The sequence below is a fragment of the Eptesicus fuscus genome, chromosome 11 (assembly GCF_027574615.1).
Source record: "Eptesicus fuscus isolate TK198812 chromosome 11, DD_ASM_mEF_20220401, whole genome shotgun sequence".
NCBI lineage: Eukaryota > Metazoa > Chordata > Mammalia > Chiroptera > Vespertilionidae > Eptesicus > Eptesicus fuscus.
Window position 1 is genome coordinate 54,175,405 of NC_072483.1, and position 25,793 is coordinate 54,201,197.

General features: G+C 40.0%; 1 protein-coding gene across 1 annotated transcript in view; it reads right to left on the reverse strand.

Annotated features, from left to right (window-relative positions):
* The window catches only part of CCDC141 (coiled-coil domain containing 141), a 170,132-nt gene that overhangs the window by 43,975 nt on the left and 100,364 nt on the right, over positions 1–25,793 (reverse strand). The window contains exons 8-12 of the mRNA XM_008138744.3: positions 21,568–21,740; positions 8,883–9,027; positions 7,119–7,238; positions 5,282–5,473; positions 844–1,023 (exon numbers count right to left, since the gene is read on the reverse strand). Coding sequence (XP_008136966.2) covers positions 844–1,023; positions 5,282–5,473; positions 7,119–7,238; positions 8,883–9,027; positions 21,568–21,740 — 810 coding nt within the window. The remainder of the gene's footprint in view (positions 1–843; positions 1,024–5,281; positions 5,474–7,118; positions 7,239–8,882; positions 9,028–21,567; positions 21,741–25,793) is intronic.

Sequence of the window (25,793 nt, forward strand, 5' to 3'; positions counted from 1 at the left end):
AAACATTTTGGGGAGGGAGGATCAGGATGGAGAGAGAAATGAAGCTGCCTCATAAATGACAGAAAGGATTTGCATGTGGTTCGTGGCAGAAAGGACTCAGATTAGATATAGCAATTATTTTCAATGCTTGGAGGACTTTCACATGTAAGAGAAATCAAATATGAAGAGTCTCCCCTTACCTCGTGCAACCACAGAGGGTTAGAACCAGTTATTAAGTCAGATTTGACTTAACATTTTAAAAAGTGTTTTCTAGCAGCTCTTATTTTCTAACAATGGAATGAGCAGCTCTTATTTTCTAACAATGGAAGATACTTAAAGGAGAAGAGGATTATCCATCTTTTAAGAATTCTATAGAGAACTTTATGTGGGTCAGAGGTTGATAAAAGGATTCTAGAGTATTTTACAGACATAAGTGGACAACTAAAGTTAAGGATACATTTGTAAATATGATGGAGCTTCACTACAGAAAGATATGCTATAGGAAGAAATTCTTTGAAATGAAGATTCAGCCTAGATGTTAATGTGAGCCACTGGAAATGTTGTCAGGACTTCATTGCAGGCTCTCAACATAACTTAGAAGTCTAGGATGAACTTCCATCTAATAATAAAAATGTTGCGTTTGGATTCTAGTCAATCTTTCTTGTAGATAGTTATAACTTATGAGAAGTGTAGGACTAAATAAACACAGACATGCTAGGCTTTGGCGCTGCTCTAGGTTGAATGAAGCTAAAAAGAACTTTCTAAACCCACCCTGCTGATGGATAGTTGAAGTTTTGAATTTGTAATTTTGACTTTGACAAGTAATCCTTGCAGAAGGTGTGACTCACATAATGTTATTCTCACCATATTTATCAAAGTAAGGAACTCAAGCCCTAGGTCTTGAACTAAAAAACTCCTTTTTAAGAAGAGCTGCCACTGCTTCTCAACTGAGTCAGACCAGTGCTTGGCTTCCACAGTATCCTCTTCCTTCCTCGGGCTTTCTGTCCGGTAAAACTCCTTCAGACGCTCACATTGCTCCTCTACCTAAGAGAGGGAGAAAGAGAGAAGATAAATGCAAGGTAAGAACACTTGCAAACATTTTTAAAGAAAATGACACACGATTCCGATAAAAGCCTATGTAAAAGTTAAATGGAAACTACATTTCAGAACTTCTTTTCAGAGAAAGGAAGAGAGATAGGGACGGTGGGAGAGAGAGAGAGAAAACATCAATGAGAGAGAAACATCCACCAGTTGCCAATCTTACATGCCCCAGCGGATAACTGAATCTCCAACGTAGGTATGTCCCCTGACTGGAAATCAAACCCACATGACCTTTGGTGTACAGGATGACGCTCCACCCAACTGAGCCACTGTGGCCAGGACCAGGATTCTTTTTTTTTTTTTTCTTTTTTAAATATATTTTATTGATTTTTTACAGAGAGGAAGAGAGAGGGATAGAGAGTTAGAAACATCGATGAGAGAGAAACATCGATCAGCTGCCTCCTGCACACCTCCTACTGGGAATGTGCCCGCAACCAAGGTACATGCCCTCGACCAGAATCGAACCCGGGACCCTTAAGTCCGCAGGCCGACGCTCTATCCACTGAGCCAAACCGGTTTCGGCTAGGATTCTTTAAATAACTTAAGTATTGTCCATTTATTAAAACGATATGAAAATCTATCTAAGTTGTTTACAGATTGGACTACTACTGGGTAGTAAATTGAACTAACAAGTTTATTATCTATAAGACCTACTTACTGTGACCCAAATCATATTTATATATTTTGTATAATGTATGTTTTGCAATTGGGGACAATTTATGTCAAATACTGGTGTGATAATATTTAAAGCTGAGTTTTATAATTCACAAGAAAGCCAGACAAGAAATAAATAAGAAAATAAATATAAGTCAGTGAAATATTAGTAACTCACTATTTGCTTTGAATCAGTGATAAACCTGAATAAGAATACAATTACTAATTTTTGGTACAAATATTAATATTCAACTGCTTCCATGAGCTAGTCTTATCAAGTATATTACTTGATCTCCTTAGAATTACTTTTTTTTTTCCTTTGCTAACCAATGTATGCAGTACTGGATTATTTTCAATCACTCTCTTTGAAAAGAGCTTATATAAAATCAAATGTGCTGATAGAACTAAAGATGAACATGTAATTGGCTGATATAGAAATAGTGGAAAATTTTGACACAAGTTTTTATGCATTTTGAACAATACTTAATGGTCAATGGGACAAGACTCAAAGAGCTTGTAACTACCAAAATCAATCTAAACAGGGTAGAAACTTCAGGCGATGGTTAGTCACTGTATTTTAAAATTTTTAACAACATTCTTAATTTAAATGAACTTAATAAGAGAGCCTGCAAATGGCCTCAGAAGCAGAAGTGCTCTCTACATTTCCCATGTTCTATTTATTCTTGACCCTGTTTTGCTGATTCTTATCTCCTCAGCCCAGAATGATCTTTTCTCAATTTTGTGTCCCTACACATCCTTCATGAGCTAGTTGAATTGCTACCTCCTCCAAGGAGTCTGTCCTACTAAGAATTAGCATTTATTTCCTTGGATTCCCAAAGATAGTTCTGGAAGAAAGATAACCAAAAGCAAGTTATTACAACACAAGGACAATATACACACAATGTTATGGGCGTAGTAAGGAGGGACAATTTTTGAATTATTGGTGAACTGAAACCACAGGTGGGTGGGTGTGTAGTTTTCATAGGAAAAGAATGTTCAAAAGTGAGCACAGGCAAGGACTCTGGGACCCTCCATACTTCAGGAACAGGAACCAAGTTAGGAAAAAGAAGAAGGAACAGATAAAGAAGCAGACAGAGTGATTCCACTTATGTGAAGTATCCAAATAAGGCAAGTCTATTGAGGTAGAAAGCAGATCAGTCCTTGCCCAAGGCTGGGAGTGGAAACAAAGATTGACTAAAAAGTGCACTGGGGCTACTTTTGGGGTGATGGAACTATCCTAAAACTAGAATGCAGTGATTGTTGCACAACTCAATAAATATAATAAATATAATTGTACTCCAAAATAGATGAATTGTATGCTATGTAAATTATACTTAAATAAATCTGGGGGTGGGGGTTTAAGTCAAAGGAGGTAAGAATAACTGGATTAAATAAATGTGGCAGAGAGATTAAGCAGGATGAAGACTGAAAATAGAGATTTAATTTATCAATCAGTAAGTAACTTATAAGGACATTTTCCATGGAGTGAAGAGGTAGCAGATAGCTTGATTAAATTGCTGTGGGATGAGAACTGGGGAGGATGAGCAAGTAGAGACAAGAAATGTCATCTTCCCATTGTCAAGTCCAGATGTAAAGGGAAGGAAAGTATAGAGTGGTTGCCTTCATGAGGGCAAGACCATTTGGGCATAACTGTAGACCAAGGGCAAGGAAGTAATGGAAAAAGCAAATTTCAAACATTAGAGGAGGTTAGTAGAGCTAGATTCTGAAGAGTGTGGGAACATACAGGGAGGGACTAATTTTCTCTTAGTGCTGGACAGAAGTAGGGACTTGACTTTATTGGCGACAGTGGAAGAGGGGTGAATAAATCAATTGGTTTGGAAGTCCAAGGAAGTCAAGGCAGTTAAGCTCAATGGACTCTTTTTTGTTGTTGTTGCATATGAAGCAAGGGCACCCGCTGAGATTTAAGTATGGAAACTGGGATAAGATGTTTGAAATTTGCTACTGAATGGGTGCCAATAGGGAGCATATGGGAGACCCAGGTGAGGCAGAGACCCATAAATTTGTAACAGCGCCAATCAGCACAACTGTACAATCAATTGTATGATTTTCTGCAGCAGTGTCTGGAAGCTTGGAAAGAAAAGTTGAGTAAACAGAGTGTTGGATTAATCTAGTATTGGGAACTGGCAGGGTTCTTCAGGGTGGAAGGCAGGAAGTTGAGGGCATGGAGAATGGAATGCAAATGAGTAACCATGAGCTGGTGAGGAAAGAAGGAAAACCTGAGGGGGAAGGAGAGTGACAGAGTCAGAGCACTGCCAAGATTAGGACAGAAGGCTCTGCCAGCTAGGAAAATCAATTCAGTGAAAGCTGGGAAGAGGAAAGAACATAGGTTCTTCTGAGGAAGTGGTGTTTGCAAAGCTAAGGGTTCAGCCCTAAACCCACAGCTCCAGGGGCCAGAGTAGGTCATGGAAGTAGAAACTGAACCAGAAATCAAGGAGGTATGTTTTTGGCAGTAAAGATGCAGAAAACAAACACTTCTTTGTACGTTTTCCACCATTTCAAATCCTGAGTGAAAACATTCATCAACAGGATACTGCTGTTGGTTGTAATACCTCTGCTGAACCAAGAGAATTTGGAGCTAAATAATAGAAATGACAAAAGATGGAGTGAAGATGTGGAAAGGAGGCAGCAGTTACCCAAGATTTCCAGGGACTGGGCATGGCCTTCCTCCAGAGGGGCAAGAATTCAGAATATTATAGACCAAGAGCTGACAGAGGAAGGTGGATGGCAGGGTGGGAGGTAGGGTGAGGGTGTTGACAGGGTGGGAGTGAGAAGATGGAAATCTAGCATGCTAACTAACTTTGGTTGGCTTTACCCCAGAGTGACCCTGCTGGCTCTACCTCCCACTAAACCAGTGCCTGCCACCCTGAAGAGAGGGGGATCCGCATGAGCCTGGTGCACTAGGGCCAGAGTTAAATGAGGTGGGACCCTAGCATTATCTTCAAGCAACCGGGACCTCTGAGAGACGGAATCCTAGTCTAGTAGAGGGAATTTTACAGATTAATTAGTACAACCCTGTCAAAGAGTGCCTTAGAAGAAGCTCTCTGAAGCAACTTGTTAAAAGGCATCACACAAGATAGATCTAAGCTTGGACCCCAAAACCCATAATTTCTGATTCTGTGTATGTTAAATGAACCATGTGAATTGCTTAGGTATTTAAAGAAAACCCTGCAGAAAACAAACACTTCTTTGTACCTTTTCCACCATGGTTTAGAAGATGACTTATTTTAAAATAATTTTGTGCTATATTTAGGATAGTGTAAATATTTATGGGCCAAAGTAAAAAGTATCTAACACAACCACTTTGCTTATTTGCATGTATATCTACACATACATACTTGCATTGTGTTTTAGTAAAACGACTTACTGCTTTAGTTTTGTATGGTGCCTGGTGAATCAAGGGCCTATAAGTGAGTACATGCACTGGGTGGACTATATGGGACAACCCACCAGGGCTTCCATCCCCAGAAGACGCAGGAAGCTGACAGGGGCCACCTTGTTGATATAGGAGAGCACATAGGTACTGTACCTCCTCCGATGACTTTAGAAATGCCACATAGGTCTGCAGGACTTGGGACCTGGAGCCGATGCTTTGGCCAAGTATGTTTAATTCTTCCTCTAGCCATTTAGCTTTAGAAGAAAGTGATGCCACTTCATCAGGTTCAAATTCATTTTTCTCTGTCATAAGTTTTGTGGCTGCTTCTAATTCATGTGATGCTTCCTATGAAAGCAAAGCACGGAGGGTCAGAAGCTGACAGGGGAATCATGAACATTCACATTTCATTACCTTCTGCACATCCATCTATAACGGTGATTAATTGAACTTGTAACCAAGACTCTCCTCAATAAAAGGAAGACACAACTTTCCAAAATTAAAAAAAAAAAGGTGTCTTAAAATAAAAACCATCTCAAAGTATTCTTTCAGTGTATCAGCTACACTTCTTATTTAGAGCATTCTAAAGTCTGTCACAAATGGGAGAAAAGTTGTTCAGTATGAAAGGTGGTAAAACAAAATGGTAAAAACATTTTAAATAATTTAAATAAAATAAGTATAGACCAGAATTGTTTTTTGAAATTAACAATAGCTCTAGCAGATTCTTAAAGTAATGTTGTTATGTACAAAATGGCAAGTCTATAGAAATTGTTTACTCATTTTTTAATGTATAAAAATGATATCGATTACACAGTCTTGTTTGAATTGCTATGTAGAAGGATTTTTAAACAAGTGTAGGGAAGTATTAGATATGGGGTCTAAAAAGCCTAGAGAGTCTGTGAATTTGACTTGCTTAGGGTCGCTCTTCTGTGTTTTATTTTGAGTGCAGTTTGTGGCATGTGGGATCTAAACACTGATGAAGTGAATGAGTAAGTATTGTAGGCATTACAGCTACAATTGCCACAGAAAGCCACATAAGATTTCATGTGATACCATGCTAGGAATCAAGCAAAAATGAAAGACAAAGCTTCATTCTCATTTGCAGCAAGAAGGGATGGCTTCCCGACTTGTGTTTAATATGCTTCCCAAGTACTCCATGAATGATGGTGATTTAAATATACGAGTGCTGCTTCCAGACGGCACTCGGGGAAGGAGGAAGCAGGGGGAGTTTCTTCCTTAATTCTAAAAATTTTGGAATATAAATATGAATTCAGACATACATTTTATTTTAAACATTCTAAATAATGAATTACAAACACTTCATTTAACAAATGGGCTTGTCCGTGAGTTGTGGGTGCGGGGTGCCTCTGTGAAGGAGGCTATGCTGCCGAGGACTGATGGGGAGGCACAGCCACCCCTGCTGACTTGGGGAGCCAGGGCCACATGTGACTCACTTTCCTAAACACCTGGGGCAGGTCTGGAGCTACTAGCAGGAATGTTTGAACCTAAGTCCCATGGGAAAGGGGGGAAAGGGAGTTAGAGAAGGTGCTAGGAAGAGGAGGGCAATTTCTGTCTCCTAAGGCTTAGTGTGCAGGTAAGATTTGCCTCCTGGAATCTTGTATTAACACATGTGGCTTCTGGTAATTTTCTTTTGTAACTTACTCTAGTAGAAAATCACAAATAGTCTTATAAATGCACTCTCCCTGCCTCCTCTGGACCCCCAAAAGGAGTTTCTAACATCTTTCAGGCCAGGAAAAGAGGCTAAATGAGTGTTTAATACCAGGCTAGAATGCTGAGCTTCAATGAGCTCAAACTCCCTAGTAAGTGAATGTTTAAAGATACACTTAAGAGTAGGAGTTTTTAAGTCATTATTAACCACAATATTAATTTAGAATTGCAGCCCTCATGAGAACTAGGAGTTTTATAGCTACCAGATATAAAGAAATCATCTTTATAAAATCATAACCATGATAATGATTCTCCTTGTATTTACCTTAGCTTGGATATCTAGTTCCAAATATTTACGCAAAATCTTCTCTGACTCAGAAAGGCTGGAACCAACATCCATGGCATTGGAAAGTACTAGACTGATTTCCTGAATTGACATTTCCACCTACAGGAAAAAAGAACATATTGTAGCCTTGTTAACATGCATTTGCATATGCATAGAGAGGGTAAATATTACCCTACACATTCCCATTATACTTTAATGTAAATCAACATTAAGCTAAAATAGTTTTAAATATTTTAGAATTTCATATTTAAATTAGTAATGCTGCTCTTCATATGAGGTAATGCTGCTGACCCACCAATAGAGGGTGTATGTTTTAAAATATTTCATTATACTAGTAGCATTGAGATAAAAAGCAATCATCCACGCCCTCTAAGAATTTGTTGTCTGTAGTATCTAAACAGGATAATGTACTTGCCAACACATATGCAGAGATGAATGTATCTAGTTAATTAATTCACAAGCACTCATTATAAATTGAATGGTGCCCAATTTACTGGCACATTTTGAGGTAGAGGTCTAGAGCATGGGTATTAGATCATCTTATGGGTTACTATTTTTAGGGGGCTGGGGGATCCTGAGGCAGCACCAAACCTTGTAAACGTGATAATAAAACAGGAACACACTTAGGCGATGTAATTGATGAATGTAAAGACTGTACACATGAATAAATGAATAAAGTGACCTTTAAAGGTTCTATTCCATTCAAGTCACTGCCTTCATGTGGGCTCTCACTGGAGCCCATACTTCCCAGATCAAATGGGTTCTGAACTGGCAGTAAGACAATAGCAACAGCTGTGTGAGTTCCTCGGGTTTTCCATCACCACCAACTTAGCTTGAGTCTCAAGCTCTAGGGAATGTGGCTCCACAGCTGCTGCCGTATTTGGAATCTCCCTGGAACCCCGGCCTCAGAACAAGGCTCAAATTCCCAAGTTTCTGGACCAATAACAGGTGGGGTGACAATTTAAATAGGGACATGGTTAACTAATAATCTCCCCTGTGAAGTCTCCTAATTCTACTTATTTAAGTCAGCCATATAAATCCATTGTATTATATGAAAATATCATAAAAAATTTGAGACATTAATGTCATTGAGATATTATTAGTTTTTGCTATATATTCCACCTACAGGTAAGTAACTTTTTATTTAGTCAAATAGTAGCTGCCTGGTTTCATTCCTCTTTGAGAATAGAAAATAAAATTCTCGCATACCAAGACATTCTATTCACTCAGCAGAAAGGATTTCCAAGTGTGTGCTTATATTCAGAATGACCATGTCCATTGCACTGGCCTAGTTCAATAAAATATGGTAACGGCAATTTATTCCTGGAACTCCTACAACTCATCATTTTTGTTATGTACCGAATGTCCTCACGTTCTATGGTTCTAGGTTAACTAAAACTTGCGCATATTGGAACCACGCAGCAAGTCATGTAAATCAAGGACACCATCAAAATATGCACATGGTTAGAATTGCTTTTGTGTATACGTGTTCATGGCTGGGTGGCAAGTCAGCTTACATATATAGTTTTGGCATCCTGGGGCAGGGATGGATGATGAGCAATGGTCAATTGCAACTCTATTCTGTTCAATTGTAAAACCTAACATGGACCATGAGAGAAGCCTAAGGAGACATCCCCCTATTCTCCCTCAGGCCAGCATGTGCGATTACCACACCATCCATTATCATCAAACAAGGGGTTCATCTAAATAGTATTTTAAGGAGGACATATTTTATGAAACTACCTTCCTCAGGTAGCCCTCCACTGAGGCTGCTAACTGTTGTTTCTTGAGAGCAAATTCCTTGTGCGCTGAACACTGTCCGGTCAGATGATCCACTCGTCTCTGGATGCATCCCATCATCTCATGGACGCCGGTCATCACCCGGGAGCTGAGTGGAACAGCCAGCTGTTAGTTCATTCCACCCCCATCTAGAAGCCCCAGCGTCAGGGAACATTTGAAAGTAGATTTGCTCTTTCATGAGAGGTACAAGTTGGTAAAAGTTATCAAGCTTCAGGCTTTAGGATAATCAAAATTTAAGTAGCGATGGTCCTAGTACAAAGAACAAAACCAAATTATGTTCCTTTGTTTAAGTCAGTCAGTCCTGAGAAAAGATGAGTTGAGGGTTTTACAACCAGGTCTAATCTTCTCTAAAGGTTTACTTTTCATATTTCTCTGAGAGATTTTAAGGACCTTATGGCAAAAAGCACAGTGTGCTTGCCAAGACTTTTCCTGGGGGTGTTATTTTAAAACTGCATTTATCTAAAGCAGCTCTTTGAATAGAAATGTGGATCAGCCAATTAACAAAACATTGGCTAATCCAATAAGGTAAAATATTGATGTAACACTAAGGAACTTGTTCTCCACGATTATGAATGCTCAAGGCTGCATCCATTAGAAGAAAACCAAGTTATCACCAACAATTAGGAATCTAATGTGCTTGTTCACAAAAAAGAAACCCAGCCTCCCGTTGTCATTTCTCACCTGGCCTGGCCTCCTGAGAAACAGGAAAGTGACATGAGAGCTCATAAAATGAAAATGCCTTTAAAACAACACATGAACTTAGATTTGGACCCCATTTGCTGCGTCTAAAGATAGATCAGCAGGTTTCCTCATCATTTCCAATGTGGGCCTGCCAGCAATGCAGGACAAGCAAAGAACACTGCTGATGGAATGAGCACTCTGTACCTTTTCAACCTATTCCTAAGACAGAGCCTCTCCTACTATGCAAGAAGTTGAAGTCTTTAATTTCCTGTCAGTCATTTCCTTCAAATACTAATAAAGATGAACACGATAACTCTTAAATTTAATTACCCAAAGTTAAAAAGATCTTGGAATGAGGTACAGATTTCAGAAGTTTTACCTCAAATAATTAATTTATGACTCTGCAAAAATGAATTTAATTAGTAATGAAATGAGGGCAAGGACTGAGAAGTAAAGCAGCATCACAGGAATGGCAATGAGGCTGCTAAAGAAGTGAGAGAATCCAATCCAATGAATATGAGATTCAAGTGCATAATGTGGGTGTCACTGAGTCCCAGAGAAGTTTAATTGGGGGATCTTATTCCTGACACATATAATGTTCCTTAAATATTACACTTAAAACAATCAGTTTGTCTGTTAATAACTCAAAGACAGTGAAGAGTATAATCAAGAAATCAGGAGAGTTTTAGAAATAATTCTTATGATACTTAAGTCCACAAAATTCCATAAAAGCAGTGTACTGGTAATGCTAATCATATTTTAACTAGGTTTTAGACGTTGGGACATTATATTCTAAAAAAGAAAAAGCACTTAAAAGTCCAATTGTCCTTTATCTTATAGGTTTCAAATTTTCTATAGCATATTCAAATCTGGAATGAGAAAGATAAACAGAAAAGTAAATAAGCGCTATGAGAAGACTGTACAGAGAATAAAGTTTGTGAAATAAATGGGTAAACATTTTCTAAACACAATGATTGAGTACTCACTGTGGCAAGTCACCATTTTTAATGTTTTGAGCCGTCTCTTTTCTAATTCTCATAACTACCCTCTGATCTGGGTATAACTGTCATCTCCATTTTGCAGATGAGCAAACTGAGGAACAGAAACGCTCAGTAGCTTTCCCAGGTCACAATTAAGTGGCCAAGATGAGATGTGAGCCTGCTTATCTGGTTTCAGAGTCCACACTCTTTACCACTTCATAGTACCTTTTCTGGGGCTGTTACACATGGTAGAAGGGTGAGGGTATTCTTCCTTTCAAATTTCACTTTCCCTGACTTTGAGTGTTGCTGGAAAGAGGCTGGCATGTTTTGAAATTGGCTAGCTTCTCTCAGACTGTAGTTTTCAAAGTAGCCACTAGAGGGGCACGGTACCAGCACAGAGAAAGGAAACGGGGAAACAAAACAAAACCAAGCATTCCTTCGGTAAAAATAATGCTCTTTAGCAACTTACAATTTGAATTTTGATAAATCAAATCAGGTATCTCTCCCTCTATCTTTGGAAGGACTATCCATTCTTGATTTTTCAATGACCCAGGAGATGTGGTCTCATTATGTGGTGATTTGTGCCTCATCGGGTGTATCAATCGCATTGTAAATTCTTTACAGGAAAGGACAGCATTCTTAATCATCCACATATCTCTGCAGCCCTGAGCACATAGCCTTGTAAGTAGTAGGTTAATAAATGTTTTGAAATGAAATAAAATACACTTTGATCAATATTTGAGGGAAGAGAAAACAGATTTAAGGAACAAGAACACTATATAAAAAATGCCACTAATCACCATTTTCAAACAATGACGACTTTGCCCTTTGCCCACTTACAGAAGCTTTCGGCTATCCGAAGGCTGCCCAATTTCTTCCTTGATGGTTTAGCACTTATAGTTAGGTGGACTGGTACTTCCTTCCTCGATTTCAGGGATGAAGAACCTTTTTCTGCCAAGGGCCGTTTGGATATTTATAACATCATTGGCGGGCCATGCAAAATTATCAACTTAAAAATTAGCCTTCTGTATTTGGTCAAACATTTAACTAATTCACCCCTGATGCCTTGTCAGGGCCAGACCAAATGATTTTGTGGGCCTTATACAGCTCGTGGGCCGGACAGTCCCCACCCCTGCTATTGGAAACCTTTTTGAATTGCCTTGGTTCTCTGTGCATTACTGCCTGTCCACTGTGTACACCACTCTTACTTGGGCTTAGTATGAGAAATTCCCCATTGTCTTGCTTATCCTAGCCAGCTCCTATCTTCTTCTTTAATTCCTCAGCTAGATCATCTCTGTCTGTTCTGGCATTAATCTCTTCCCTCTCCCTGAGTCCCAGCTGGAATATACTAGTATCTGTCACACTCCTAACCCCAGGGCCACCCCCGCCCTATGCCTTCTTAGTGAAAACCTAATCTGCAGGTTACAACCTGCCCCAATTCCATCATGTTTAGTTAGAAACTTTATACACTGATCCCACACTTTGCCTTTGAACATTCCAAACATTTTAAAACATGTATAGCAGGCACATCGGTGATGTTCTCAGAGCCTGTAAAGCAGATGGTTTCATCAAAGGGCGAATATGACCTCACTCTGCCAGCAATTCTTACATGAGCTGAAAATAAATGAATAGATTTCCACCAGTCACCAAGGAACAATCCTGTGAAATAAAAGATGGGGTAAGAACTAAGAGCAAGTGACAGAAACTTGTTGAAAGAAGGGTCCTGTCACTTTGTTCTGATTTGGGAGCAGTGTGGCTGCCTCTTTGGGTGGGAGAGCGGCTGACAGTAGACTAGACGTCCAGGTCTAAGGATCTATGGCTCTGTGATTTCACTGGAAATACTGGCTGATCTTTGAGCTTTCACTATAAGAATGGAGTAGATGGTACCTGTCTGTCTGAGTGTGGGGTTCATCAGATTATTCCCGATGTTGATTTTGACTTCTTCAAGCATCACAGATACTCAGAAATAACAGACTGGGGTTTTTTCAGACATTTGTTAGAAACTCCATCATGGGAACTTGTTCTCCCTTGTTCATTGAGGCAGTAGAGGAGAGGGGAGAGGGAAGAAAAATGATTGATTTTTTTCCCACCAAAGAACAGAGACATATTGACTTCTGGCTCAAATAGACTATTCTATTTGCTGTATGGAAGCAGTTGCAATGTCTTTGCGTCTGTCACAAATAGGGATTGGGGGAGGGGAGCGAATCCCAATGTTAATATGTTCTAATGACTCTTTCCGGAGGACAGCACGTTGCTTCTAAACCTTTCATAAATTACCATTGGCAGCCCATCTGGATGAGGAGCTGAACCAGATGGTAAGCGCTTGACAGCTCACTCTCTCTCATCAGAAGGAATCAGCTGATCACATTTTTCTTCTTGTCCATGGACAAATTATACTTTGAAAATGGAAAAAAATATATATCTTCCTTAGCTTTTAGCTCACTGCTTCTCTTGGCAGGGACCCAAACAGTGTCCCCTCATGTTGATAATTTTCTGTATTTTGGAGGAAACAACCGTCATCCTCTAGTTCTCATATCTACTTTGAAAAAGTGCCATTTGTTCTGTAGAAGTGAAATGTCTGTTTTCCCCCTTTTTTTTTTCTGACTTAAGTTATACATATTGAGAATCCCTCCCTACCGAGCAAATCTCTCTCTCTCTCTCTCTCTCTCTCTCTCTCTCTCTCTTTAACATACACATAACAATAAAGAAACTGAAAGCAGTGAGTGGGGCTGAAGCTACAGCATGCCTGGTTCTGGCACAGATGCCTGCCGCGATGTCGACAAGAGGCCATAGAGACCTACAGGAAGGCTACCATAGCTTGGATTCTACCTGAAATAAGTAGCAGGGATGGGATTCTCCATCCTTGTAAAAGGAGGTTGAAAAATGTTGTAGTTGAGTGAGCAAAGAAATCAGATACAGAGGGACAGTCAGGAGCCACCTCTCGATTCCCCCGTGGTTTTCAGAAACACATCTCTGAGAGCCAGTGTGTGTCAGTGGGAGCTAATGGGATGCCAATCAAACAACAGAAGACTGCGTCTGGACTGGGACCCTATGAGTTCAGGTGGAAGTCACTGCAAAGCTGTTAAGGATGAAAGAACAAAAAGGAGAGAACAAAACCAAGGAAAATAAAGCCAAAACAAAAACAAAACACGTCCCACTCCAGATGAGAGTACAATCTAAAATTTCAGGACATATGAGAAAAAGACATCCTAAGAAAAGCCACTAACCAATTGAGAAATAAATGTACTCTATCTGAAATGAAAATAAGTAGAACAACCTGAAAATGACATTACCACAAATACAACTGAGATCATCAGAGAGATAAAAGAAAACCCAACACCCATAAATAACAGAACAAGAAACTCTGAAACAAAAACAGTCAGAAATAAACACAATATTGGATATGAAACAAATGAGTTAGAAATCCTAAAAATGAAAAAAAATGTAGTTATGAAAACTAAAAAAAAAAAAATCACTGAATGAAAACAAAGGGGAAATTATAACAAAAGAGAAAATTAGTCGGAGGGATTCACAGAATGCAGCATGAAGAGCTAAAGGAAAGAGAACTATGAAGGTGTTCGGAGACTGAGGGGCTCCAATACTGCCCGGAGCCCCGGGAGAAGGGAAGACACAGCAGAGTCAATAGTCTAAGACATAAGGGCTAACCATGTCCCATGCTTGATGACATAAATCCTCAGATACAAAGGGCACAGCAAGAACTAAACAGGCAAATATTCTCATTTGAAATAATTGGGTAAATATAAAAATAGAGTTGAATGCAGCGCCTTCCAAACAGTTCCTCTTTTTGCCATCCTTCCCTGCCTCTCCCCTCTGGAGTCAGTGTGATGCCAGATGCACAACTTGGATCTGACTTTCACTCACTTCCCCTTATGTTGTGAGGATTCTCTCTGTCTTTGAATATTCCTCAAAAAACACTGTTTTGATGTGGGCTTAGAATATTTCATGATGTGCTTGCCCTTAATATATTAAAACATTTCCCTATTTTCTGAAAATGTTTAGGTGGTTTTGATCCACACTATTGAAATATATGAGCATTATATTCATAAACATGTGACTCATATCTCTGTCTCTGTCTCTCTCTGTCTCTGTCTCTGTCTCTCTCTCTCTCTCCCTCTCTCTCATATTCTTTTCTCCTCGAACCCTCTAGTCTGAGACCACTCCTTCATAGAGACCCAAGGCAGATATTTCTGTCCTGCCCCTTTAGCCAGGCCTCCTCTGCCGAAACCATAGTTTCAGACCTTCTTACTCTGGGGTCCTGGCTACTTCACATCACACCATCACCTTCATAAATGAATAAGTTCATTTTGCAATGTGGGGCTCCTAGATATTTTACAAGAACCTAATCTAGTTACTCCTAGATTTAATGGAAAAGGTGAACTTTGGGTGCCTTTCATACTAAGAGTGCCAGAATTCTGAAAGCCTGGACAATGTTACCAGGCCCAGATTGCAGTGATGACATTTACTCAACCTCTGAAGAGAATAACTTAATATAGACATGAAAATATTGGAAAGTGGCTGAGTTAACACTGTCATAAGAACTTTGTAATTTCCTAAATTTCAGTATGTGACATTTACCATCTAAATGCATCATCATCAAACTTTTTTAAAAACAGCTATTTTAAGTTCTTAAATACTCAGCGGGATTCCTATAAAATGCAACTATAAATGACTCTGTTACGCAAAGGAAACTTCTGCTTTTGTTTCTTTGTTTAGTTTTTTAGAGGATGGGGAATGTCTTTGTTTGTTTTCCACTTAAGATCTTTAAAAATATTTTTACTGTGATAGAGGCTTTCCTTTGATGCCATACCAAGTCCCTTGACATTTCAAATCAAGTCACCTAATATGTAAATGCTAAGACGAGGAACGTAAGAGAAGTTTCCTGAGTGGTTTCAGCCCTGCAAAGAGGGTCATGGTCTGGATAAGGAAAGGATACCATCACAAGGCAAACAACTAAGAAATGATTCAAACGTTGCAGAATGAAAAGTGAAGCCATGAGACAGCTGACCAACACAAAGGAACTAAAAAGGCATTGTGTGGTACTCCATTGTGCTCATCTTGGCTGGAGGATGTAGACCCTCTGCCCGTCTTAGACTATGAAACTCAACAATGGCCCTCAAATCTCAGTCCTTCACTTATCCTGTCCTGATCAGGTTAAGGATGGAAGAACTTAGCTGCTTTCGGTTAAGGATGAAAGAACAAAGAGGAGAGAATGAAACCAAGGAAAATAAAGCCAAAAACAAACAAACAAACAAACAAAACACTTTGTGTGGGAATGTGTCTCCCTTCTCTAAAAAAGGCATCCCCAGCACCCACTGTCCCCATGACTTGCTCATGCCTGGAGTACACTCCCTTGATGTAGCTATTATTCCCTGACTGGCTGTTAGTAAGGTTCTGGAGACTCGGCTCCAGGTTGGTATATGTATTTGACTGCCCTTGAAGACTGGTGCCGGTCATATTAGATGCTTACACACACACGCGAAGAATTTTCAAATAAACTGAAAGAAACAAAATCTTTGGAAGGCGAAACTTGAAACTAGAAGATAGATGGAGAACGTACATTTCAATCACACTAAAATAAAAAAAAGAATCCATATTCACTAAGTGGTCAGGATCCCTGAAAGGAATAAACAGAGAACTAGCAGCCTAATTAGCATAGTGATTCAGACCTGCAGTCAAGGCTTCTACCTCTTACTGCCATGTGACAGGTAGTAGGGCAAGTTACCACACCGCTCTGTGCCCTAGAGTCCTCGTCGGCAAAGCAGGTACAATAATCACAGTGGTGCTGATACCACAGGGCGGTTTTGAGGATTTAATTTGTTAATGGCTAGAAAGTACTCACGTGTTTGCCACTCTTGCTAATCGTCATTTGAAGTCTCACTTCACCTAACTCTCTGACCCAGCCTTCACTCCACCCGCTTGTCCCCACTCCTCCTGCCACCTCGTCCTTTCTGTTACACCTTGGCTGTTGCTCTGCCAGGTTTGCTCACCCCCAGCTATCTGCACAGTAGCTCCTCTAAAGAATCCTTCCCTGACCAGTGTCCAAGTGGTCCCCTCCCCACAGGCACTCTCTGTCCCAGTTCACTTTTATATTTTTTCATAGTACTGGCTGTGTAAGAGCATCTTATTTATTGATTTATTTGTTAGCTGGCTGCTTCTTCCTACCAGAATATAAGCAGCGTGAGGACAGACACTTTGTCTGTCATACGTCATACCTGGGAGCACTGATTTACAAAAGATGCTCAATAATATTTTTGGAATAAGCAAATAGAACATATTGTGTCTAAGTTTATAATCATCCACACTATCAACCAAGGGAAGTAGTGGGAACCAAAATAGATGATAATTGTGGAAAGAGAAAGCAAAATCCCAATTACTAGTAAGTCCTGTTTTTATTTCTCTGTAAAATATGGAAGTATGAAGACTTAACATTAAGAAAGTAACCCTAAATGCTAGATCAAAACAGACGACACTTAAAAGTTATACCAAAACAAAATATTCCACAAGGATGAGGTATGTTATATACTTTGTAGACAAAATAAAGTGGTTCTATGAAAAGTAACCTCACAGGGTCAGCTGATCATAAATTCCTAACTGGGCAGGTTGTGGTGGGTAGTCACACCCAAGCATCTAACTTCTTTAGTAAAAGGTTTATGTTTGCCTTAAGCCTTATCATTGTTTCTGTGCATCTTTGTGATGCCTCTTTTCAGATCCCTCCTTCTAATTTGTGAGCCACCCTTTCAGACCCCTTGTTCTAAGACATTACCACCCTCAAGAGAGCACATAATCTTAACCAATCTGTAATCCAACCCCTGCCTTGCTCTCTCCCTCCTCTCTGGTTTCGGGGTGCATCACCTGAGAACCGCTGCTGCCAAGTCACTGTAGCTCAGCAGCTCCTGCGTTGAGCGTCTGCCCTCTGGTGGTCAGTGCGTGTCATAACGACTGGTTGGATGGTTGTGCATAGCATATTAGCCTTTTATATAGTATATAGATTATAGTGAGGAAATAGAAAAGGCAAAGAAACATTTAAATAACCATTATTTCCCTTGCGAGGCTGCTCCAACTTCAAAGGTGTTTGATTCCAGGATAGGAAAACAGTGTGGACCCATTCCAAATAAGATAGTAATTACAGAGCAAAAATGGCAAAGGTCTTGGATGTACTGGGAGGCCTAATCTCAGATAAATGTGAACTCAGATAAATGAGTCCTGTGTGTTTTTTTTATTATTATTAAAAGGGGGGAAAAATCAGATCTAAGGGTCTCTGAAATTCCTTTCTGTCCCAATGCTAAATTCTGCCTTTTATTACATTAAGATAAATATTTGTCCTATTTCAAATATAACCTTCCCCAGTTACTAAAATGAATATGACTTGGTGAAGCTGACTCTATTGGAATCATTTGAAACAACCATGTGACTCAGTATTTATTAGCTTTTAAAGCTCTTTGTATAGAAAGTAAAAAATATAAGTGAACCATTATTTATTGGGCACTCTTTATATGCCAAGAGTGGTGTTATCTCATTTGAATTTAAAAAACAATGCCCTGGCCAGGTGGCTCCCTTGGTTGAAGAGTTGTCCCCTACACCAAAAGGTTGCAGGTTTGAGTCCCAATCAGGGCACATACCTAGGTTGTGGGTTCAATCCCTGTTTGGGGCACATACAGAAGGCAACTGATTGATGTTTCTCTCTCACATTGATGTTTCTCTCTCTCTCCCCCTCTCTCCCTTCCTCTCTCTCTAAAATCAATAAACATATCCTCAGGTGAGGATAAAAACAAAACACCCAACCCTCTATGAAATATATAGCTCCATTTTACAGATAAGGAAACTGGGGTTCACAGAAGATAAGTTTAAAAGTTATGACATTGTTTGGGCCCTCAAAATGCATCCAATAGAACTCTTTTGACACCAACTCTTATCCATACCAGTTTTCAAACATCTGGTAATAGGAACCTCCGTGTTTTGTGTCTTAGCAGTGTGGCTGTCATTCAAAAGCCTAGGAAGCCACTGTAATGTTCAATAACATGGACTTGGCACTGTTGAAATTGACCTTTATCCCCATTGCCACCAATCAAAACTCCACTTCTCTCCAGCAGTGGCTGCAACTTGAAAACTCCTTCATAGGTTCTGCTTCTTTCCTGTGATGGTGACTCAGGTCAATGGACAGATAAATCATCAGATGCGGAAAGGTAGTAAGTCCCAAATGGAATGCATGGGGTCAAGGTCAGGAGCGGCATGTGGCTCTAGTTTGCAACTGAGATTCTAATGCATTTCAATTCGATTTTTAATGGCTTTCTATTCTACATCTACCTTCTGAATCAAAAATGTCCTCTGCCAAGTAATAATCTTACTTTACCTTCAGTTCTTCCTGCAACAATGGAAATAGTATTTGTTTATAAAATACAGTGAAATCTCAGGGCAACCAAGCACCTTGGAACAACTATAGAAGCTCATATATCTAGGACATTGACAGAAACCATACTATGAATTATTTTTTAAATCCAGTTACCTAACCATTAATTAGAGTTTCGTGAAATGGTCCCTAACTATTGCTTTTTCTAGTAAGGCTCAGTCAGCAGCCTGAAGAATAGAACTATAAATGCCTCTTTAAAAATATATATAAATAAATTTAGACTAGAGCAAAGAAGAGGAAAAGAATGAGACCAGCTAAGTAAATATACATGGCCAAAAACAGTCACTAATACCCTAAAGATAGAATATAATATAAAAATATAAAATAAGAGTATTTCTCTTATGTCTAAGTATTAAAAATAGAGCATTACTGAGTTGAGCAAACAGGATCAAGTTTAGCAAACAGGATCATAACAAATTATGACCAGCTTTCCAATGTCAGGAGTTAAGCATCAAATTGAATAGGGAATTTCAGTTTCTAGCCAAGAAGCAGTGACTGGATTTACCCTCACGCCTTAAGTGACTAGAAAATAAACAAAATATGTGAACCAATGGTTCTCAGACATTGAACAACAGATAGCACCGGACAGTCATCCCTGAGAGAAGGGAAACGAATGCGGTGGGCTTATACATGCATCAGTTTATTGGCTGGAAGGCAATTTCCAGATCAAAGCTCGGGGAAGTAGAACCCAAACGGAGCCCAGAGGTCTTGCTGAGTTGAGGGGACAGAGATCAGACCTCAGGGAGGCCAAGGCACCTAGAATATCTGGGACACCAAACTACAGACAGATCTCCAGAGATCTGGGGAAGGGGCTTTGGCTACCTCCTGACCTACCCATTGTGAAGAGACTGCCCACGCCCAGGGAAAGCACTATAAGCAAAGAGTAGCCTGAATGGAGAAATAACATCGGTCTGTGCTTCAGACTCACCTGCTGAACTGACATGGGACCATTCCCCAGTTATCTCTGGAGACCCCACTACTTAATACAGTCACACAGGACTCAGATCATGTCCAACATGTACCCTGAGTCCAGGCACAAGTGTCTGTGCCACCTCATAGGGTATCTTCTCATTTATACATTCTGGGAGGCTTCACCGTTAGCAGGGGAGGGGAGGGAATCAGTTCCTGTATCACATTTTTGGGTCAGACATGGACACACTGGGGCTCCTAGGACCAAGTCTACACTTTACTTGATGCATATGGCACGGAGCTAAAGAAAAGAAGCTTTACCGTCGTAAAACTCCTGCAGTAGCTATAAGTGTTGTTAGCTTTCCAAAGGAGAGAACTATTTGCCCTTCTCATAGCCTCAGCTTCTTGGCTACGCCTGGAAGGCCTTGGATCATTTCTGACCTTGGCTTTGTATGGTCCCATAGCAACCACCACAAACCCTGGTTAAATATCTGTCTGGACTCACACTGTCTTCTGGAAGGAAAATTCCCTGAACCCGAACTTACCCAATCAATACTTTTAAAACACGTCTAACACAGAGCAGGACAAAGAAATAGAGTAACTTTACTATATTCCACCTGTCTCCTTGTTCCTCAAATTGAATTTTTTTAGTTTCAGAGATTATGGACATGGAAGATAAAAAACTGGACTTAACCCACTGGCACAAATCTTTTTGTCTCTCTGTCAAAATGTAAGCCCTGCCTTCGTTTCATCCTAGCCAGTATCTACACCTTTTTCTTTATTTCTTTTGTCAGCCAATCCCTGTTCTTCCTCATACTTCCCCACTTCATTCTCTTTGTTTCTCACATTTCTTTTCTCTCCTCATTCCCACTCAACTCTAGACTCACAATGATACACTCACCAAATGTGCTCATAAAAATGACCAACCCACGCATACTGGTGAAGAGCATGGGGTCTCGGGCCCATTAACATGGATTTAAATTCTGGATCTGCCACTAACCGGCTGTGTGTCCTTTTGCAAGTTTGTTAGCTTCTCTGTATCTCAGTTACTTGTAAAAGTTGAACGTTGATAGTATGTGCCTTGTAGAGTTGCTATGAGGATTAATGAGGCTCTTGGCACAGTGCCTGGCACATGGTGGGCTCTTGATAAATATGAGCCATTGTTATTATTAACGATGTCTCTTTTCATTTGGGGTTTTTGCTTAGTGAGCTACAAAGTCATTGATGAAAGGGGAATCTGATACTTTCGTTTTTTTCCAGAGAGGAAAAAGGAAACGGTAGATTTCAAGCTCGTGAATTAAAAGAAAAGAAACCCATGGAGGAAAGAAAAAGCATTGAGACCTAATGCCCTGTTTCTTCTTTTGCCCTTTTGTTCTCCTCTCCTCAGAAACTCATAGAGAGAAAGCTTTAGCACCTTCAGGTCCTCAGGCTCAGAATATGGCCTCACTTCTGGCTGAGCAATACTGTGTTCAGAATCACTGCTGACCAAAATCCAGTAGATCCTTCTAAGCCATGTCGTAATGTAGCAAAGCATCAGAAGCAGAAAAAAAATCATGCAACTTATTTTTTAACAAGTTGTGGAAACTGTGAAAAGGCTTGCTGCACAGAGGAAGAAATAGCCTTTACTCACCTGCAGGAGTCCACTTGGCTGATTAAGGCTTGTCCCTTTTGCAAAGCATCAGCAGTGCAGCCTTTAATTTCTCCGTGTAATTCCTCATGCCTGGCTGCCAAGACAGGCAGACTTAAACCCTCTGACTTAAGGAGCTTAAGGTAAGCCTCGACTCTTCCAAGTACATCAAACGCCTGCCAAAGAAAGCAAACTTTCATTTTCTGCTTTTCTAGTTTAAAATCTACATTGATGTGTACATGAAATACTAGCGATTAAGCCAGCCTGTTTAATTTATTAGTTTAATCAAAACCAAAAACAATAAGTTTAGTCTTGGAAAAGAGCTGTATAGTTTTAAGGCTCCATTTAGAGAAACTGATCACAGCTTAGTTCAGCATACATAAGTGTCAACACCTTAAAATCACCAAAATAGTTTACCTTGAGAACGTACCTAGACAACAGTTATAACTGTGTAGAATTTAGAAGGCCAGGTTTATTATTTGCACACTCTGAACTGCATACAAATAATGGATGAAATATTTTTTAAATATTATGCAGACTTTCATAACCTGAATGTCTCTGTAATATCCTTAAAAGAAAATTTCCCAATAAATTGCACTTTCAAACTGAAACACTGCAGGGAAATAGCCAAAAACTTACTAATGTGCTTTTGCCCTTGGCTATCCAAGTAGAAGACCTTCTGCCTACTCCATCCATAGACATCCATCTCTCTACAGAGAAGATTAGAATTTGGATCTGAAGCAGTACAAAGACTAAGAGCAAGGTAATATTTAGCTTCCAGCATACACATAGATTATACAGAAAAAACATATTTTTGCCAACTAAGATATTGTCTTGCAAGAAGATTTTTGAATTCTTTGATTTTCTTCCTTTATTAGCAGATCAGCAAACAAGCAGGGAGGATTCAGTTTATAGAATTAACAGAGAGTAATGTTTAGGGGCATTATGACAGAGGAGTATATGATAACAAGAAAAGAAAAGAGGACTGTGGTAATATGAGGGAGAGAGAGAAAGAAAGCAGATTACAGTGGTCTTCATGGGTCTCCTCATAGCCCATCTCTGAACTTGAGCCTGGAGAGCAGGATGAGTTAGGTAAGGTGAAGAAAAGCTGAATAGCAAGGGAGCTCTTGCCATGTTGCCCTCCGGCACTACTGGAGGAAGCCACCGTTCAGGATGCTTCATACCAGTCTGGAGGACATACCCCAGTCAGCTTGACAGTGCCACTGACAGCTGGGGCGCTGAAGTCCACGCTCCCTGGATTGCTGAGCAGGAAGCCAGTGAGCTCAGCAGGGGCCTACCAGCTGGAGTAGGGGGACCCCACAGGAGCAAAGAGAGCAGATGGCCTTGTGAGTCTAGCACCACGGAGAGCTGAGAGAGACCAGAGGAGCCGGCTGGACTTATGGGAGGGACACAGTTTAAGCCAAATGTAGGAGACACAGCTGTGGAGCACCCATGCCTGCCCTGGCCACCACCTTGGGAGTGACTTTTAATGGCAGAATTGGAACTGGAAAAAATTGAATTTACAAATGAATTCTCTCAAATACTGTCGTATTACATATATGTTGATATTCTGTTCTCTCACCAATGTGCTCCTGTCTCGTGAATCTGCTCTTTCTGTTTATTACTTAAAATGCTTAAAAATGAAATAATTTCTGCCAGCCAGTGTTGCTCAGTGGTTAAGCATCAACCCATGAACAGGAGGTCAGGGTTCATCCTGGTCAGGGCACATGCCCTGGTTGCAGGCTCAAGCTCCAGTAGGGGGCATGCAGGAGGCAGCCAATCAATGATTCTCTCTCATCATTGATGTTTTTTCTCTCTCCCTCTCTCTGAAATCAATAGAAATATATTTTTAAAATTTAAAAAAATCATTCCCATTTACTTAATAGCTGATAGCAAGTAATAATAATAATAATTACAGTTTAATGCGAATTACGTGCTCCTTCTATACTGTTTGTTTCCCAATTATTTTCCATCACTTGACAAATAGTTTTTAAAGTCTGCTGAGTTTCAAGCACATTGCCCTTCACAGCCCAGGGAGGGAGCTGGAAATTATCCCCATTATACGACTGGGGAAACTCAGTCCAGAGAGGTCGAATAAATCGCACCAAGTGATGCTTCTACTAAGTGGCAGATTGGTATTTGCACTCCATTTGTCTGGCCCTGAGGGCCAGCTCTAAAACCAAGGGCTGTGGCAGCATGTGGCAAAGACTTACTATGGGAGGCTAAGAAAGAAGGGACACTTCCAAGAAGCCTGTTAATCTTAGGTTTAAAGGTAGGATTTTAAAACTTACTTCTTATAAATAAGTGTCTACCTTTCCTTCTTACCTGTGAGGAAAGATACAGAGAAAGGTTGAGTGATGTCTCTTAGCTATATAGGACTTTATCTAAAAGAGAAATTGCTTTTACTAAAGAAACTTTGAACGTGAAGAACTCTTCCTCATCTAATCCATTTTCCCCCTGCAGGTGGCAACAGAGCCAAGATGCTATTAGAAAAGATGATGTGAATTACTCTCTTGATGGTTCCATAACACACGGAAACACCACCTGGCAAAAACCACTGTTTCTGGAATGTTGTTTTATATTTTAAATTTGTATTGCTTAGTATGAATAAAGCAGAATCTCTTGTTAATCAAGGGTTAGTTTTAAAGTTAGTGCCTAAAGCAAGAATCTGTTGGATTCAAAATGACCATGAATTCCCTTAAATCACACTCAAAGTTGAGTATATGTAAACTAGTGCTCACGGTAATACATAGTCACATTTAGGACTGAGGGCCACTGAGCTACACAAAAGGAAGGAATAAAGGGAGAGTCTGTTGTATACAATTGTCAGGGCATTCCCATTTGTCTTCCTTAAGATAAGTCTCAACTTCCTAGGGTGAATGAAAAAAGGACAGAGAATCCCAAAGGGCTTTTCCTTGCCTGCAAGCTTAACTCCACTCTGTTTCAATATTAAGCTGTTATGAACGTAATTAGGGTGTGATGGTGCACGTGTAGTAAGTACTCAGAAAATATTTGCTGGCTGTTACTCTAAATCTTGAGTGATGGCTCATATCTTTCAAAAACCACCGAGAAGTGCATGGCCACCCACCTGGGTCTCTCCTCTGTGGCCCATTGAACAGCTGCTACTCTCACGTCAGTGGGTTAGGCATTGGCCTCACCTTCACAGGAGCTAGATTCTGAAGCCACGTGCACATTAAATGTACGTGTGATGTGACTCCACCTCGTTTCTGAATACTACCGTGAAAGTACTGCTTCCTAACAGCACGGAAATAACTGGAATGGCTACACATTCACTGGAAGGAGAAGGTACTATGTCAAATGCCAAGACAGTCCATAACTTAGAAAGAAAATAGCCAAATTTTCTTCCAGAGTTTCTCCCTCAGAAAGACCAAGTGTCAAAAGCATTTACTTTTCAATTGCTCTATATATCACACTTACTGGGATGATGTCAGTAGAAAGGAGGTGAGGGATTTCATTCCTTCTTTAGCTCAACAAATATACATATTTGCAAAATACTTCCTATTGGTAACATAGGCTAGATTCTACAAGAAAGCTGATTCCTTATCCTTGATCCTCACCTAACCCTATTGGGAATAACCTATGAACACAGAATTAAACTTCTTGATTTGAAGAGGAGGCCTCCTTCAACAAGGTTATACTGTCTGTGATTGTCACATGCAGAGCTCGCTTCTCATATTCCCATGTAGAATTTGGTGAGGAATCTATGTTCCAATTCCAGAAATGATCTAAGTATCATTGCTCTCACTTAATCTGCTCCCAAAATAGAACTGAGTGCTTTCCTGTTCACCGTACCCGTAAGGAACCTGATACACTGGACCCAGCCTGCAAAGAATCTCTTTGTTGCACACACGTAGGTACAGAACAGCTTCTTTCTGGTAAGAACACTGTGACCCCCACGTAAACTCCTTTGCCATTAATGTTTCACCTTTAGTTTTTCTCTTCACACCCCCCTCTTCCTTCAAACCTTGCATGTGCTGGTCAAATAAAGGTTTTATGACTGGTTTAGAAGAGAAAGGATATACGCACAAGTATAGCATTTCCTCCCTCTAGTGCCCAGCTCTTCTTGACTATTTTGTGCGGCACTAGTCAGTTCTTAGGCAGACAAAAAGGAGGTGAACAAGCTCTTTTTGGCCCTGGTTTACAAAAAAAACTAAGAAGTTGATTGGTTTCTGTTCCTTAAGATACTAATAAAGATTTTTCTTTTTTCC